General features: G+C 46.0%; 1 protein-coding gene across 2 annotated transcripts in view; it reads left to right on the forward strand.

Moving 5' to 3' along the window:
- Positions 1-5,589: 5,589 nt before the first annotated feature.
- The window catches only part of LOC147104510 (solute carrier family 2, facilitated glucose transporter member 11-like), a 43,761-nt gene continuing 34,220 nt past the window's right edge, over positions 5,590-15,130 (forward strand). Inside the window, exon 1 of one of the 2 annotated variants that reach the window (XR_015072351.1) lies at positions 5,590-5,900. Coding sequence is in view for 1 of the 2 variants with exons in the window: in XM_085961870.1 (XP_085817996.1) it covers positions 5,811-5,900 (90 nt within the window). In the remaining variant the exon portion in view is untranslated. The remainder of the gene's footprint in view (positions 5,901-15,130) is intronic. The other variant, XM_085961870.1, reaches the window with a different exon arrangement.

Genomic DNA, 15,130 nt, shown 5'->3' on the forward strand with positions numbered 1-15,130 from the left:
AACATGGATTTACAAAAGGTAAATCATGCTTGACTAATCTACTGGAATTTTTTGAGGATGTAACTGGTAAAATAGATAAGGGAGAAGCAGTGGATGTGGTGTATTTGGACTTTCAGAAGGCTTTCGATAAGGTCCCGCATAAGAGATTAGCGTGCAAAATTAAGGCACATGGGATTGGGGGCAAGGTATTGACTTGGATAGAGAACTGGTTGGCGGACAGAAAGCAAAGAGTTGGAATAAACGGTTCGTTTTCCGAGTGGCAGCCAGTGACTAGTGGGGTACCGCAAGGATCGGTCCTAGGACCCCAGCTGTTCACAATATATATTAATGATCTGGACGAGGGAATTGGATGTAATATCTCCAAATTTGCAGACGACACAAAGCTGGGTGGGAGGGTATGCTGTGAGGAGGATGTCGTGAAACTCCAGCACGATTTGGACAGGTTGGGTGATTGGGCAGAAACATGGCAAATGCACTATAATGTGGATAAATGTGAGGTTATTCACTTTGCTGGCAAAAACAGGAAGGCAGATTATTATTTGAATGGTAATAGATTGGGAGAAGGGGAAGTGCAAAGAGACCTGGGTGTTCTTGTACACCAGTCGCTGAAGGTAAGCATGCAGGTGCAGCAGGCGGTTAAGAAGGCAAATGGTATGTTGGCCTTCGTAGCAAGAGGGTTCGAGTACAAGAACAAGGATGTCTTGCTACAGTTGTACAGGGCCTTGGTGAGACCACACCTTGAGTATTGTGTGCAGTTTTGGTCGCCTTACCTGAGGAAGGACGTTCTTGCCATGGAAGGAGTGCAGCAAAGATTCACATGGCTGATACCTGGGATGGCAGGAATGACGTATGAGGAGAGATTGTGTCGATTGGGCTTATACTCACTGGAGTTCAGAAGATTGAGAGGGGATCTCATCGAAACCTATAAAATTCTGTCAGGCCTGGACAGACTAGATGCAGGAAGGATGTTTCTGATGGCCGGGGAGTCCAGAACCAGGGGTCATAGTCTAAGGATAAGGGGTAAGCCATTTAGGACTGAAATGAGGAGGAATTTCTTCACCCAGAGAGTGGTGAACCTGTGGAATTCTCTGCCACAGAGGGCGGTGGAGGCCAGTTCATTAAGTATATTCAAGAAAGAGTTGGATATATTTCTTAAGGCTAAAGGGATCAAGGGATATGGGGAGAAGGCAGGGACAGGGTACTGAAATTGGATGATCAGCCATGACCTCATTGAATGGCGGAGCAGGCTCGAAGGGCCGAATGGCCTACTCCTGCTCCTATCTTCTATGTTTCTATGTTTCTAAAAATATAATAATGAATAGTCAGCATGGATTTCAAAATAGAAAGTCTTGCTTGACCAACCTCATTGAATTTTTGAAGAGGTAACAGAGAGATTAGACAATGGTAAGGCAGTAGATAAAATTTATCTAGATTTTCAAAAGGCCTTCGATAGGGTACCACATAATAGACTAATGAATAAGGTCAGAGAATGCAGAGTCAGGGGACAAGTAGCAGAATGGATAGCTAGCTGGCTTGAAGACAGAAAGCAGAGGGTGGCTATTCAGAGTGGCAGAAGGTGGGAAGTAGTGTTCCACACAGATCAGTGCTGGGACCACTGCTGTTCACAATTTATATTAACGATTTAGACTTTGGAATCAAAAACACAATTTCTAAATTTGCGGATGACACCAAATTGGGGGTTGGGGGGTGGGTAGTCAATACTGGTGAGGACTGCAACAAATTACAGGAGGACATTAATAAACTTACAGAATGGGAATATAATTGGCAAATGAAGTTCAACACAGATAAATGTGAGGTATTGCATTTTGGTAGGAAGAATAGGGAGGTCACATATTACTTGGAAAATACAAATCTAAGTGGGGTAGAAGAGCAAAGGGATCTCGGAGTACAAATACACAAATCACTGAAAGTAGCAACACAGGTTAACAAGGCCATAAAAAAAGCAAACCAAGCACTAGGGTTTATTTCTAGAGGGATAGAATTGAAAAGTAGTGAAGTTATGCTAAACTTGTATCGAACTTTGGTTAGACCACACTTGGAAGTACTGTGTACAATTCTAGTCTCCATATTATAAAAAGGATATAGAGGCACTGGAGAGGGTGCAAAAAAGATTTACAAGGATGATACCAAAATGCGAGGGGATACCTATCAGGAAAGGATGAACAGGCTGGGTCTCTCTTTACTTGAAAAGAGAAAGCTGAGGGGTGACCTAATAGAGGTCCTTAAAATTATGAATTAGAGTAGGTACAGAGAGAATGGGGAAGAGCAAAACTAGAGGCCAACAATATAAGATAGTCACCAAGAAATCAAATAGGGAATTCAGAAGAAACCTTTTTACTCAGAGTGGCGAGAATGTGGAACTTGCTACCACAGGGAGTGGTTGAAGTGAATAGTATAGATGCATTTAAGGGGCGGTTAGATAAACATGTGGGGGAGCAGGGAATAGAGGGTTATGCTGATAGAGTTAGATGAGGAGAGACGGGAGGAGAGTGGAGCATAAACACCGGCATGGACTGGTTGGGCCAAATGGCCTATTTCTGTGCTGTATAGCCTACGTAATCCAATGTAAATATTGGGAAGACTGAAGCCATTGTCTTTGGTCCCCGCCACAAATTTCGTTCCCTAGCCACCGACTCCATCCCTGGCAACTGTCTGAGGCTGGACCAGACTGTTCGCATCCTTCGTGTTGTATTTGACCCTGAGATGAGCTTCCGACCATATATCCGTGCCATCACTAAGACTGCCTATTTCCATCTCCGTAACATCGCCCGTGTCCGCCCCTGCCTCAGCTCATCTGCTGCTGAAACCCTCATCCATGCCTTTGTTATTTATAGACCCGACTATTCCAAAACACACCTGGCCGGGCTCCCATCTTCCACCCTCCATAAACTTATGCTCATCGAAAACTCTGCTGCCCGTGTCCTAATCCGCACCAAGTCCCACTCACCCATCACCCCTGCACTCGCTAACCTACATTGGCTCCTGGTTAAGCAACGCTTCAATTTTAAAATTCTCATCCTTGTTTTCAAATCGCTCAATGGCCTCGCCCCTCCCTATCTCTGTAACCTCCTCCAGCCCTCCAACCAATGTTCCCTCTGTAGGGGGTTTCTCTTGCTCGCTCTGGTCTCCTGCCAGGCTTCTTGCAATAATTACCTGTGAGTGGTTCGACCCACTCGCCCCTACGGTTCTAGACCTTGGACTTAGGTGCAGGGAACTGTAGTGCAGAAAAAACTCAATAGACCAGGTCGAATAGCACGAAATGGATGCCTTTATTGAACAGTTTGCAGCATTATAAAATACATGTCATATGCACAGATTAAAGCAACTACAAGCATGCACACATCTATAAACTTAACTCTATAGAAATGGGGAACATACGGCACATCGTAAAAGGGGTAACACATTACAATTACTCTTAACTCCCTCCCCTAACCCTAACTAAGTTTCGATTTGAGGGACTCGGGATCATGCTCACCACTTTAAGAATTTCGAAAAAGGCTTTGCAGCCTTTCGACACAGCTTTCCGTCGTCACGTGGGTTTGGAAGCTTCTGGTGCAGCTTGTTTTCCTCTTGGTTCTCCTGCGATGAGCGCTCGCCGATGTGATGTTGAAGAACTGGAGTACCGGGCCCTGGGTGTCTTCTTCTCCGGCCTGGGTCGTCGATGATCTCCCGATGGTCTTCCCCGGGGCGGGACGCTGGTTCCGAAATGACTCTTTATACAGTCAGAATTGTCCTTCTGATTTCTCCAACGGTGGAGCAGAACCGGAGTACCTGGGCCCTGAGTGTCTTCTTCTCCGGCCTGGGTCGTCGATGATCTCCCGACAAAGGTACCCGGGCCTCCCTCGTCGTCTTCCCGTCGTGGCCGGGCCTTGCCTGGCCGAACCCCGAATGCGTTCCGAACCGAAGAGTTTCGCAGGTCTGAACCGAAGTGCTTTCTAACCGAAGAGTCTGTCCCGAAGCGGTTTTGAACCGAAGGAGAACCCATAGATGGACTTTTTCAATCCACAGTTATACCTTTTTGGAACATTCTTATCTCCCGCCAAATCATAGTCCTGTCTTTGTAATAATTTTGGCGGGCAGAACTCTCTGCAGGGGTGTTTTGTCTTCATAACGGGAGTCGGTGATAGCTTAACTGGCCTTCCTGGGCCAATAATGTCTTTGCTTTGTTACCGTAACTTGGTTTGTATATTGATCGGTCTGGAGATTGCCCTGGATGGCTGTTAAACGGCTTCTCTTTGTACAGCGTAATGGGTTTAAGCGTTCGTTCAATTGTCCGCCCATTTCTTGATGGGTCTCATCCTGTCACCCAAATCTGTCCTGTACTTATAATCTAATCAATATGTATGCTCAGTTCCATGAGTTTTGGCTTCCCGAAACTGGTTTTCGCGGGCTTTTAATGTCCTCAATCCACAAGCCTGTCTGGCTTGCAGTAACAGAAATTCAAATGGTCCCAGAAGCTGGTCACAAGGTCTGGCGGCCATTTTGTGTGCCCTTTTATCAAAGGTTTCTCTGTATAAGCTTCTTTTGGTCAATAAAGCTGTTTTATTAACCCTACTTTCCTACGTGATTAATTAATGAAGAATTTCGCGAATCTTACACCTCTAAGCTGCAAATCACCTTATGTGGCTGGGTGTCAAATTTTGTTTGATAACCCTCCTGGGACACGCCTTGGGACGTTTTATTATGTTAAAGGTGCTATATAACCGCAAGTTGTTGCTGTTGAGGACATCATCCGAAGACATGACATCAGGTTCTACATGTATACTGGCGACACCCAGCCCTTTCTCACCAACCTCTCTCGAGCCCTCCACTACCTCTGTGTTATCAGACTGCTTGTCCAACATCCAGTCTTGGATGAATTGCCAGTGTTCCCAACAGGAGCCACCGAGCCTAATCCCATTCCAGGAAGGTATTGTGCGGTGAAGTATTCAACAGGCATTTTGCTGAACCTGTACGGTTACCTTTCAGCTGAAGGGAAGATAAAAGTTTTCACATCACCTATCACATCAATGTTCACTGGGGGTGATCGTGACTCCTGTCTCCATGGAAAGGTGTTTTTTTCATTTTCCCCCCCAAAACTTAGGTTGGCAGCTGCAGGGACTGCATTGCGTGGTGGTTGTGTTGGGCACCAGGTGAAGGGTGGTGATAGGTTTTTGTAAAGCATTTTCAGATGCAGTAATATAGTTTGTTGGAGATTAAATAAAGTTAGTCATCATGGTTAATAAAGCAAAAAAATAGGAACTCACGATCTCTTACCAAATCTCATGATATTTAAGAGTTTGTCTCATGACTTCTGAAATAGTGGGGTTGACATTACTTCTCTTGGTGAGAATGAGAAATGGAGATACTTGCACCACTGTTGCAAATAGACGAAATCCCACTTTCTTCGCTTCCAACTTGACTCAGTTGGCGACTGCGGGACAGCGCCCCACTGCGGACCGGAGGACTCGGTTGAAGGCTGGGGGACAGCGCCCCCTGCTGACCGGAGGACTCATTTGGAGGCTGGGGAACAGCGCACCTTGCTGACCGGAGGACTCGGTTGGAGGCTGGGGAACAGCGCCCCCTGCTGACCGGAGGACTCGGTTGGAGGCTGGGGAACAGCGCCCCCTGCTGACCGGAGGACTCGGTTGGAGGCTGGGGAACAGCGCCCCCTGCTGACCGGAGGACTCGGTTGGCGGCAGGTCGGCGAGCGACACTATCCCAGCAGGTAATGCGGAAACAATTTTCTGGAGGAGGGAAAATATAATATTGAGAGAGTACGACAGCGCAAAGTAAATTATCCACCAGAGATGCCGAGCCATTTGTTGAAGGTGGATCTGAGGTGCCCGGCGGAGCTGGTGCTGGAGCTGGAGCAGGATCAGGATCAGGATCGGCAGCAGGTACGGAGACGGTGAGACCCAAACTGGGGCAGCGGCCGGCGGCATTGCCCCCGGGGGAGAAGCAGGCAATGGCCGCTCTGTGGGAACCGATCTTGCTGTCTGTGCAGGAAGCACCAGCCGCCGGCCAGAGTGTGGATCGGTGACCGGGCAATTCCCTTGTAGTCCGTACGGCTGCGAGTGACTGGGATTAATTTTATTGCACATCATTTGTATTATCTAACTATCCTCGTCCTCCTCGCTGCATTTTGCTGGAGGAATAGTCCAGTTTGTCTGGTTTTGTTACTTGGCCACCCACTGGACCCAGAATCCAGACAGGGCCTGCTGAGCCTCCTGTCACTGCCCGAGGGGCAGGGGTGACATAGAAACATAGAAGATAGGAGCAGGAGTAGGCCATTCGGCCCCTCGAGCCTGCTCCGCCGTTCAATGCGATCATGGCTGATCATCCAAATTCAGTCCCCTGTCCCCTGCCTTCTCTCCATATCCCTTGATCCCTTTAGCCTTAAGAAATATATCCAACTCCTTCTTAAATATATTTAATGAATTGTCCTCTACTGCCTTCTGTGGTAGAGAATTCCACAGGTTCACCACTCTCTGGGTGAAGAAATTCCTCCTCATTTCTGTCCTGAAAGGCTTACCCCTTATCCTTAGACTGTGACCCCTGGTTCTGGACTCCCCGACCATCGGGAACATCCTTCCTGCATCTAGTCTGTCCAGTCCTGCCAGAATTTTATAAGTATCAATGAGCTCCCCTCTCATTCTTCTAAACTCCAGCGAGTACAAGCCCAATCGACCCAATCTCTCCTCATACGCCATTCCTCCCATCCCAGGTATCAGCCTGGTGAATCTTCGCTGCACTCCCTCCATGGCAAGAACATCCTTCCTCAGATAAGGCGACCAAAACTGCACACAATACTCAAGATGTGGTCTCACCAAGGCCCTGTACAACTGCAGCAAGATATCCTTGTTCCTGTACTCGAACCCTCTCGCTACGAAGGCCAACATACCATTTGCCTTCTTAACCACCTGCTGCACCTGCATGCTTACCTTCAGCGACTGTTGCACAAGGACACCCAGGTCTCGTTGCACTTCCATTTCTCCCAATCTATTGCCATTCAGATAATAATCTGCCTTCCTGTTTTTGCCACCAAAGTGGATAACCTCGCATTTATCCACATTATACTGCATCTGCCATGCATCTGCCCAATCACCCAACCTGTCCAAATCATACTGGAGTTTCTCTGCATCCTCCTCACAGCACACACGCCCACCCAGCTTTGTGTCGTCTGCAAACTTGGAGATATTACATCTACTTCCCTCGTCTAGATCATCATTAATATATATTGTGACTAGCTGGGGTCCTAGGACCGATCCCTGCGGTACCCCACTAGTCACTGCCTGCCACTCGGAAAAAGACCCGTTTATTCCAACTCTTTGCTTCCTGTCTGCCAACCAGTTCTCTACCCAAGTCAGTACCTTGCCCCCAATCCCAGGGAAGTGGTACTGAGCAAATTGTTGGAGCTGCGGGCTGACAACTCCGTGGGCCCTGATGGACTTCATCCTAGCGAAATAAATTTCCCTTTCACAAAACCATGTTGACTCTGTCTGATTACCTTGAACTTTTCTAAGTGCCCTGCTATAACGTCTTTAATAATAGCTTCTAACATCGTCCCTATAACAGATGTTAAGCTAACTGGCCTGTAGTTTCCTGCTTTCTGTCTCCCCTTTTTGATTAAAGGATTTACATTTGCTTCAGGAAACTCTTGATTTACCGGCACCTAAATAACCGGAAATCTCTGTTAACCGGCAAAATTCAGGAGTAGGTTCAGGTAAGTTTTACTTCATATTAGTGGCCGTTCCTGGATGTGTGGCTGTGTAATCGGGATTCCTGCACTTGGATGCTTGGTCTGTGGCCGGGCTTCTTGCACCTGTTGCTAAGCAACAGGGAAGCCTGGATTTGTTGCTGTGTACGGAGCTCTCGTACCTTTTAACTATGCCTCTCTGTAATCCGGACTTTTTGATAAACCGGCACCACGCCGGTCCCGTCGGTGCCGGATAAAAAAGAGTTTCCCAATCTAATGGAACCTTCCCCGAATCTAGGGAATTTTGGAAAATTAAAACCAACGTGTCAACTATCTCACTAGCCACTTCTTTTAAGACCCTAGGATGAAGTCCATCAGGACCCAGGGAGTTGTCAGCCTGCAGCTCCAACAATTTGCTCAGTACCACTTCCCTGGTGATTGTAATTTTCTTGAGTTACTCCCTCACTTCCACTTCCTGATTTACAGCTATTTCTAGGATGTTACTTGTATCCTCTATAGTGAAGACCGATGCAAAATACCTGTTCAATTCAACTGCCATCTCCTTATTTTCCATTATTAATTCCCCAGACTCACTTCCTATAGGACCAATGCTCAATTTGTTAACTCTTTTTAAAATATCTATAGAAGCTCTTACTATCTGTTTTTATATTTCTAGCTAGCTTTCTCTCGTGCTCTAATCTTTCTCTCCTTATTCATCTTTTAGTAATTCTTTGATGTTTTTTATATTCTGTCCAATCTTCTGACCTGCCACCCATCTTTGCGCAATTATATACTTTTTCTTTAAGTTTGATACTATCTTTAACTTTTTTAGTTAACCACGGATGGTGGGTCCTCCCCTTGGAATTTTTCTTTCTTGTTGGAATGTATATATTCCGTGTATTCTGAAATATCCCCTTAAATGTCTGCCACTGCAACTCTATATTGACCTATCCCTTAACCTAATTTGCTAGTTTACTTTAGCTAGCTCTGCTTTCATGCCCTCATAATTGCCCTTATTTAAGTTTAAAATATTAGTCTTGGACCCACTCGTCTCTCCCTCAAACTGAATGTAAAATTCAATCATATTATGATCGCTGCTACCTAGGGGCACCTTCACTATGAGGTCATTAATTAATCCTATCTCGTTGCACAATACCAGGTCTAGTATAGCCTGCTCTCTGGTTGGCTCCAGAACGTACTGTTCTAAGAAACTATCCTGAAAACATTCTATGAACTCCTCATCTAGGCTACCTTTGCCCATCTGATTTTTCCAGTCTATATGTAGATTAAAATCCCCCGTGATTATTGCCGTACCTTTCTGACAAGCTCCCATTATTTCTTCCTTTATAGGGGAAAGGGGAAAATTGTTGGGTTTGCTGCATTAGATTAAATGGGCTTCTTCATCTGAGTTGACCTTGTGATTTTACTTTGTCCTGTTTTGGTCTATAACTTGCTCTATTACATTATAGATTGTTTGCAAATGCTCTTTTAATATTCTGGTTTTACCCCTTGGAGACATTAAAGACAGTGTCAGCTACCCAAAGGAAGATGGTGTTATTGCAGCAAATGTTTTTACTGGTATGCAACAGAAATAACATGGAAGTAAGTCAGTAAATGCAGAAATGTAATGATGGAAAGACAGAAATCTGACACCCCGGGATCTACTCCATTTGAAAACCTATGGTGTAAGCTGATCAGAAAAACACATTAGTCTAATTTTTAAAAAAAAGGAGACCTTTTTTCTGCTGGAGGCCTGATGCAGATCCTCTTCCATCACAGCCAGTAGCTCACAACCGTTTTCACATCAGCGTGTTCCAGGAATTGGAACCAAACCACCTGAAACAATGATGGTGCCTCTTTATGATGTGCCCTGTTTCTTGGCAGTTAAATTGAGATGTCCCACTTACTCTAACTCCTAAGAATTATAGACCGGTAAGCCTAACATTCATAGCAGGGAAGATGCTTGAGCATTCTACAGAGTGATATTAGCGTTCACCTAAAGAGGAGAACGGCATAAGGATTCATCGTCGTGGATTTAGAAGCAACACATCGTGCCTCACAACTTTGGGTTTCCTTGCGATAGCTGCTAGTGAAGAAATAAGGTAATAACCCAGTGGCTATAATCCACCGGGATTTTCAGAAGAGATTTGATGATAATTCTCTTATGAGGCCTGTAAAGAAGTTGTGAAAATCGAATTCAATGAAATACACACATTTGTGGGCTGGCAGCAGCAACAATGTCCATGGAAAAACTACCTGATTGTCGTAATATTGCAACTGATTCACCAGTGTCGTTCAGAGAGGGGAACCTGACACCCCTAACCGGTCTATGTATAAGATCCCATGGCACTATGTATAAGATCCCATGGCACTATGTATAAGATCCCATGGCACTCCAGCTCGGTACTAGGTGGTTGCCTCGTGGTGCTCTCAGGGCAACTAGAAATTAGCAATAAATGCTGGTTTGCCAGCGTCGGCCACAACCCAAGAACAAATAGTTGAAAAAGCACCTGTGCTGGTTGTGTGATAAACTGCGTTATTTTTGTGGATTAAAATGATCGTGCTTCTATCAACTAAATTAAAATAGATCTAAATTTCCGGCTAACCCTCATCCCTCAAATAATGGCACCAAAAACTGGTTACCTGGCCTTTCTTTCATTTTCTGTTTGTGGCACCTTGCTGTGTGCAAATTAACTGTTACATTTGCCACATAATAGTGACTGCACTTGTTAAACCGAGGCCCCATTTGCCCTCTCAGGTGGATGTATAAGATCCCATGGCACTATGTATAAGATCCCATGGCACTATGTATAAGATCCCATGGCACTATGTATAAGATCCCATGGCACTATGTATAAGATCCCATGGCACTATTTCTCCCGGTGTCATGGCCAACATTATCTCTCAACCGATATCACTAAAACTGATGATCTGATCATTTATCTCATTCTTCTTCTTTCATAGGGTAGTAGGAAAGCAAATCAAATGTCAATATCGAAGTCAGATATCCAGACCAAAGCTTCCGGTGTAACAGCGTGGAGATCTTGTAGGCTGCCTGTGAATTTCCTCTGAGGGCAGTGCTCAATGATGTGCTCCAGGGTCTGATTAGGAGCTCCACAGTCACATGATGGGGATGCTTTAATATTCCATCTATGGAGAAGGTGGCAGCATCTACCATGACCAGTTCTGAGGCGGCTGATGGTTGTCCACTGTTTGTGAAGGTTTGATCCTTCAGGTTGTACTGTGGGGTCCTCCATAACGAATCCATTCTGAGGCGGTTGATGGTTGTCCACTGTTTGCGAGGAAGGTTTGATCCTTCAGGTTGTACTGTGGGGTCCTCTATAACGAATCCATTCCGTATGTCGCAGCTCTTCCAAGCGTCATACGCCGCTGACGGGTCCACGAGTGCTACGGCGGTCTTGAGCTGGCGCTGGAAGTAGGCCTCCATTCTCTGGAGACTGCATATTCGCGGCGTAGGTGTGGTGGTGCGATGTTTGCAAGCACGGGCAGCCAAGGTGTTGGTGTCGATAAAAGCGTACCGGTGATAATTCTCATAGTAGAATTCAGCTGGACATCAACGGATTTGACTTGCGGACTTGATAGCCATGCCGGCGAGCAGTCCATGCCGGAGAGCAGTACTCCGCTGTAGAGTACACCAGGGCAAGTGCTGCCGTACGGAGGGTTTGAGTGTCTGCTCCCCATGTGGATCCGGCCAGTTTCTGGATCAAGTTGACCCGACTCTTTAGTTTCTTCCCAAGGTTCTGGAGATGCTGTCTATACGACAGGGGCGATCGAGCATGGCGCCTAAATAGGAGGTTTTTTTGGCATGGTTGGTTGGCTCGCTGATGGGGGCTAGTCTGTGGAGTAGTCGCCTCTCCAGCACTTTATAACAAGTGCAAAGTAAGGAGATCGGGCGGTAGCTGGGGGCTTCACAAGCATTCTTCCCCTGCTTCAGGAGGGCAATTATTTTAGTCTCCCTCCAAATAAGTGGAATATTACCAGTTGCCAGTACCTCAGAGAACAAGGAGGTCAACCATCTCTTCGCTTTAGGTCCCAGTGCTTTTACGAATTCTGGGTAAACACCATCTGGACCAGCAGCTTTTCCAGATGTGGTTGTCGACAGGGCTGCGTTTAGTTTGTCCAAGGTGAATGGATCAGACATGGTTGACGATCTTGGTGCCGCCATCAAGTTTGTTGAAAGCTGCCGCTTCACCTGGCGTCAAAATTCTTTGTCCACCGGAGCCTTTGATGTTTGTATCAAGTGGGATGCGATGGCGTCCGCTCTGATGGTCGTCCTGTGTTTATAGGCGGGGTTTACCCCGTCAAGTTGACGGAGCAGGGCCCATGCTGTCCTGCTGGAGTGAGTGAACATAGAAACATAGAAGATATGAGACTATAATTTGTGATAAACGGACAAGACTAAAATTAAAATTGTTTCTGTAACACTGGCCAATAGCTTGGGGGACAGTTATTGGAAATTGAAACAAGCGAATACATTGTTTCTTTCAATTTCTTTTGTGAGAAGTGAAACAATTGTTACTCTTTTTAAAAACATAAATTTTGAAACCATTCCTGCAAAGACTACTGATTGATGTACTGCTGGGGACAGTAACGAGTAGGAAGGAGATAATGGCCCACTATTCGGGTCGGGGGCTTCCCACGGATGTAAGCCCCCGATCTGCACTTACCTTGCGCGCCGGCCGTTGAGCTATAGAGCCCCGTGGAATTCCAATCCGGGGCCTGGTCCAGCTGCCGGCGCGCTGTGCTTGCGTATCCCAGGGGCGCAGTTAGTTCGATGTGGGCCATGGGCAGCCAATCGGAGCAGGGAAAAGCCCATTCATAAGTCTGACAGGAAGAGCTGTCAAGACTTATAAATACTATGCCCCAAAATAGCACTAAACATTCAAATACATTTTTTAAAAAATCACATTTTTTAAATAAACTATAAATTACATGAAATAACTATTTTAAACAATAATTAAAATTTTTGAAAAAAGTAATTTTATATTCTAACGGGACTAAAAATAAACTTACCTTGCTTTAAAGTATTTAAAAATAATAAACCTGTGGAAATTTTTTTTTAAATTTTAATTAATTCACCACTTGCCTTGTAAAAAGCAGGCCTTACGCCTGCTTTTTATATTTCTAAATCCTGCAGGCTTACGATCCCGGGAAAACCTGTATAAAAAAAAAACTTAAGTTTGATGCGCACGTGCATCCTCCCCCACGCAAGTGTTCGACCTCTGAACCTCTTCGTTCAGAGGAACGGAAGTGCCGGTTTCCCGCGCATGCGCAGTGTATGCACAAAACCGGCACTTCCATCAGGCTTATGGGTGAGTACCCCGTGTGTACTCACCCGTGGAGACCCGAATTTCTGGGCCAATCTTTCTCAGCAACAGGAAGAAGAAACCTGCTGCTGTCACCAAGAAGGTGGCTGAGGAGGTGATCAGCAGGAGTATTGTGCCCTGTACTTGGATCCAGTGCAGGAAGTGCTTTAATGACCTAACCAGGTCAGATAAGGTGAATATAGTAGCACATTTCCTCAACCTCCTGTAGTGCGCACCCCCCCCTCCCACTCTGCCTTGTCAAGTGTACTCCATCACATCACTCCTCACCAATGTTCCCTTTAAGCTGTGCAGTGCCCTGCAGGTCCTGTGCAGCCGGTTCACCTGCTTTCAAATGGGACAAACCGCGCATGCGCGGCATCTTGAATGGACCGCGCACCCAAAAAAAATGAAAGGAAACATTGCTCCTCACCCTACTTAAGTTTGAAGAGCACCCATCCTTCACTTTCTATGCACTTCCTCCCTTCCCCATTTATCCACCCACCGCTGCCACTCGGCCCAATCCTGGAGAGACAGTTTGAAGGTCGAGAGCTGGAGAGACAGTTTGAAGGTCGAGAGCTGGAGAGACAGTTTGAAGGTCGAGAGCTGGAGAGAGGACAGTTTGAAGGTCGAGAGCTGGAGCGACAGTTTGAAGGTCGAGAGCTGGAGAGACAGTTTGAAGGATGAGAGCTGGAGCGGAACCCGGTTACCAGGATGCCAAGTTGGACAGCCAGGGTAATGTGCAGGCCAGGTGTGTGGAAGAAACCGAGGGGAAACATCGAGAAAAACCTGAGAGGAAACATCGAGAAAGACAGAGGAAACATCGAGAGAGAGAGAAGGGAAACATCGAGAAAGACTGAGGGGGCGCTTTATTTATTTATTTAATTAATTAATTAAATTTATTTTATTATAAGTTGTGAGTTCCTCACGATGCTCTCCCAGTGCGGCCACCCTGTAACCAGAGATTATTCTAGAAGCCTGGGTAGAAATATCCATGTAATTACTGTAGAAATTACTTTTTTTACATTATTGCTTGTTCATTTTATGTGCTGTCTTTTTATGTCTTTTATTTATTTAATGTCTGCTTTATTTATATTTAAAGTATGTATGCGTGTGTATGTCGGTATGTGTTTTTTTGTGATGGTGCCGATGAAGATGGCTGCCGTCCTTGCGAGCTCCGTGCGTACCAGGCAGCTCAGTGTTCTTGCTGCTTGGTGCTCTCGGCTCGTCAAGAAAAAAGCATTTCATTGACTAGATTACACTTCTTGTATTTAGTTATGTGACCAATAAAATTGAAATTGAAATTGATGCAATGTGATGGATGTGCCTGATAGTCACCCTCACTGAATGCACTGCATCCATCGGGTGAACATATGCCTTACAGACACTCGTAGGTCTGTCGCTCCCTCCCCATTGCAGAAGAAGCAAGCACAGAACACGAGGGAGAGGGAGAAGACCGGAGATGGGCCACCACAGATAGTACAGCTGACATCATCAGAGGAAGAGGCTGTGGAGATCAGAGGCAAATCTACGTCCCTGACCATCGGAGATGGAGAGACTGCTGCCTGGCGACGAAATTAAATATCTCTGACCCAAATCGTATATAAGACTCGGTCATGTTGACTTGATTTCTGCAATGAGTGAAATATCATCTTAATTGTGCTCAGTAGCAACATTTTGACATTGTCAGTACTAATTCATATCCATCTCTTCTCTCCTCCAAGAACTTCATGCGTGCAGCAGCAGTCCATGGACTTTCCGGACGACGATTCCTCAGAGGAGCTGATTCCTTCTGAGGGAACACCGTCACAGGACACATGCCATCCATGCACCACTGCACATACTCGCACGTCAGTGGGTCCAGTTAAATTGTTAGCTGGGATCTCACAGTTCACAAATGAGCAAGAGCAGACAGTGGTGGCAGGGACAGTTCTGGAGAGTCCGTTTTGGAGGGCACAGCCCTCTCCAAGCTCTGCTCAGCTGGACACAGAAGCTGTACCCCAGTGAGGGGGGCGGGGGGGGGGGTTGCCATTGATGAAAAGGGTAATCATTGAGGGGCTGCAGAAAATTGCAATGTACAGACAGACCTTCCACCCACACTGTCCAC

Source organism: Somniosus microcephalus, chromosome 19 (genome assembly GCF_052327205.1).
Source record: "Somniosus microcephalus isolate GS21.2 chromosome 19, FLI_Smic_1.0, whole genome shotgun sequence".
Taxonomy (NCBI): domain Eukaryota; kingdom Metazoa; phylum Chordata; class Chondrichthyes; order Squaliformes; family Somniosidae; genus Somniosus; species Somniosus microcephalus.